This window comes from Echinops telfairi, unplaced genomic scaffold (assembly GCF_000313985.2).
Source record: "Echinops telfairi isolate 266 unplaced genomic scaffold, ASM31398v2 ScPeMD7_70;HRSCAF=299, whole genome shotgun sequence".
NCBI classification, from domain to species: domain Eukaryota; kingdom Metazoa; phylum Chordata; class Mammalia; order Afrosoricida; family Tenrecidae; genus Echinops; species Echinops telfairi.
In genome coordinates this window covers 63,797,152-63,800,596 of record NW_022103968.1, presented here as the reverse complement: position 1 = coordinate 63,800,596, position 3,445 = coordinate 63,797,152, and the positions used below count along the sequence as shown (strand labels likewise).

Here is a 3,445-nt window from a genome sequence, read left to right as displayed (position 1 = left end):
CCGCCAGCTCACCCCTGCTCAGGCCCCCTCTGCAGTCACTGGGGCCCAAACTCAGCTCCCAGGGAGGCCAGCAGGGGGAAGAGACCTTGGAGGGGCGGCCTCGGCCACTGCCCCTGGTCTCTGAGGGAAGAGGGGGTAGTGGGGGTGGGGGTGGAGAAGGTGCTGCTGGACTTTGGATCTGGTGGACCCAGGGACACCTCTGCTCCGCTGAATGGTCCCAGGCAGCTAGAAGGGCAACCTTCTCAGATGGTGGGCAGCGGTGGTGGGCATGGCCCCACTTCTTCTGGCTCGGACCACGAATCGTGGGCCACAGTATCCGGCAGCCTTTGTCCCACCTGGCACTGCCGCGTGGATGCTGGGCAGCGGTGGTGGGCACCCTGCAGAGGCCATGTGCTCAGTGCCCAGCAGAAGACCAGAATGTACACTCACCGTGGATGGTGAGGGTGCTGGTGGAGCTCTTGGTGGGTGTGCCTGCGTCACTGGCCACCACCCTGAGCTGGTAGCTGGCGATGCGCTCACGGTCCAGCTCAGTGGTGGTGAGCACCACGCCGCTGCTGCTGTTGATGAGGAAGTCCATGCGGGGCATGCCCACCTGCATGCGGTAGGACACCAGCCCATTGAGGCCCTCGTCCAGGTCGATGGCCACCACCTGAGGGGAGGAGGCAGAGGCAGAGTGAGAGCCAGGGGGGGCTTCAGGATGCCTACTTGGGGCCTCAGGCTGAGTCACTGCCCAGAGTGGCTCCCATATGCTCCCGGGAGGCAGGCCAGCTGAGCTGCGGGGCCTCCACTGATGGCACAGGTACACTGAGGGGGCTAGAGATGGGTGCCCCAGGGAGGGACTATTATGCACAAGAGCCTGATCTGCGTGTGCCTTTCCCCCTTCCAAACCCTGCTCTCCCTTCCAGGAAGCCCTCCCGCATGTACTCCATCCGGTTCTGGTCCTCCTGAACGTCCAGTGCCCCAGTAGCCTTTCCTCACCCCCCAGCCCTTGCCATGATGCTGGCTTGGAGCAATGGCTACAGCTTCCAGAGCCCCCTCTGATGAGCACCCATCTGCACAGAACACTCAATGTTCGGCCACCAACAGTCAAACTAAGACGGTACCAAGGATTATTATTATTTTAAAAATAATAATAAATATCTGGGAGAGGCCAATGAAAGTGAAATTGAGATCCCACCTTACACTTGACAATGAGCCAGTACCAGCACCACCACAACCAGGGGCAGTCAGAAAATAGCCAGTGCGGCACGGTGTCACCTTCACACGCTGCTGGGGAGACCCGTGCAGTCACTGTGGAGCGCGACAGGTGCCCTCAGACAAAGGACTGGAATTCCACACAAATTGTGCACCCGAAAGACGTGAGAGTCCCAGCACGGACAGGTGTACTCACACCTGTGTCCACCCCGTGTCCCCACTAGCAAGAAGAGAGAAGCGACCTAGATGGCCACCAGTGAAAGGCGGGATCCCTGTGCACGCACGGTGGGGCACCCTTCCTCTGGGTCCCTAAGAGACCGTGAGCAAGCCACAGAGCACCTCAGGGACCAGAGGGCATGGTGCCGAGTGAATCAGCCAGTCACTGAAGGACACATGTCTTCTGGGACAAGGGGGAGGGAAAAAAGCAAGATCAAGACTTTCCTAGAAGGGAAGAGGCTTTGGGGATTGTCCACGCGAGGAGAGCCAGGGAGGGCAGACAAGCAGTGGGTGGGCCTGGTGACGGGTGCTTACTACCTTGGGTGGCATGGAAGACAGGCCACAATGAAGGAGTCAGTCGGTGAACTACTGAAGGGTTTGATTAATCGTTTGATCTGAAATATGATCCTCCACTTAATTAACAATTAAAAATGTTACCTGAAGATTTCATTATTATGATTATGATTATGATTTTAAAAGCCATTTCGGGCCCTGCGTGGTGAGCCTCACTGTTCCCATTTTCACTTCCGGCCCTGATCAGAAATATCCCCACTCTGGATCCTGGTCCCCTGACAGTTGTGAGGAAGAGGCTTTAAGACATCGGAAGGAAAGGTGAAACATGAAACCGAAGACGAGAATGCTGGGTTACAAGGACTCTCAGAATTGGAAGACGGCATCAAGGCCCGGGGGTCGAGTTCACCACATGCTGTCGGGAGGGTGCCCGGCTCGGCGTGCATGCGCTCCAGGATGGGGACTCGTGCCTCCCTTCATTGGCACACCATCACTGGTCTGTCAGTTTGTCACAGTGGGGTGGCTGCGATGATGGACACTATGCCACTGGCATTGCAAAGGCCAGCAGGGCCACTCAACGTGAGCAGGTTGCAGCGGAGCTCCTAGGCCAAGAGCAGACTACTAGGACGGACTGGCTGCCCACTTTGGGAGCAGCAGCTGCTGCTAACCACAGGCATGGCTTCAAAATCTTGTCAGGCACCGACGGGCTAATGAACGGAAGCAGACCATTGTCGGAGATCGTGCTGGAGAATGGACCCCTCAGGTCAGAAGACACTCCGAGTGGGACTCAGCAGGAGCTGCGTTCTCAACGAAGAATTGACCTTGGTGGAGGTGAATGAACGAAAGCCAACAGGAGTGAAACCTTCAGGGCCTTGGTTGCCGATGGGGCACCACGCAAGGGGAGAAGAAAAAAAGCTGCATTCAACGAGTAATCAGAACATGCAAGGATGAATCTAGGAAAATTGGAAGTCATCAAAAATGAAATGCAAGGCAACAAGATGGATATACTTTTGAATATGGACTGGTATTGGCCATTTTGAATCAGAAAATCAAATGCGTTACTAAGCTGGGAACGACACAGTCAAGGTGAGTGGTGTTGCATTTGTCGGAAAAGAGACCATATCAGTATCTATTTCCAATGCAGTCAATGATGGGATTATATCTACCCTTCAAGGAAATTGAATCAATGTAGCTCAATAGTTATATTGAGTTATAGCCTAACCAAAAAAGCTAGTGATGAAGAAATTGAAGAATTCTACCAATGTCTAAAATTGATCAAACATGGAATCAAGATGCATTGGTGATTAGTGGTGATTGAAATGAAAAAATTGGAAACAAAGAGGAAAGAACAGTAGTTGGAAAATATGGTCTTGGTGATAGAAATGAAGCGGGAGATCCCATGACAGAATTTTGCAAGACCAGCAAGTTGTTCATAGCAAATACCTTTTCAAAAATACCACTGGCAAGTATACACGGTGACTTATCCCCAGGGAACACACAGAAATTGCCTCTATGTGGGAAGAGATGATGGAGATGCTTAATATTGGCAGCTAAAACCAGGCCGAGGGATAACTGTGTAACCGACCATCAATCGCTCATTTGTAAGTTCAGGTTGAAGCTGAAGAAAATTAAAACAAGTTCACGAGAGCCAAAATATGACCTTGAATCTATCCCACTGAATTCTGAGAACATTCCAAGAACGGACTTGCTGCATTCAACACTAATGAGAGGTGGGAGGACATCA

At 52.9% G+C, this 3,445-nt stretch overlaps 1 protein-coding gene across 1 annotated transcript in view; it reads right to left on the bottom strand.

The window, feature by feature from the left end:
• Positions 1-3,445, bottom strand: part of LOC123521851 (cadherin-23-like) — a 48,543-nt gene that overhangs the window by 13,208 nt on the left and 31,890 nt on the right. The window contains exon 9 of the mRNA XM_045291691.1: positions 430-649. Coding sequence (XP_045147626.1) covers positions 430-649 — 220 coding nt within the window. The remainder of the gene's footprint in view (positions 1-429; positions 650-3,445) is intronic.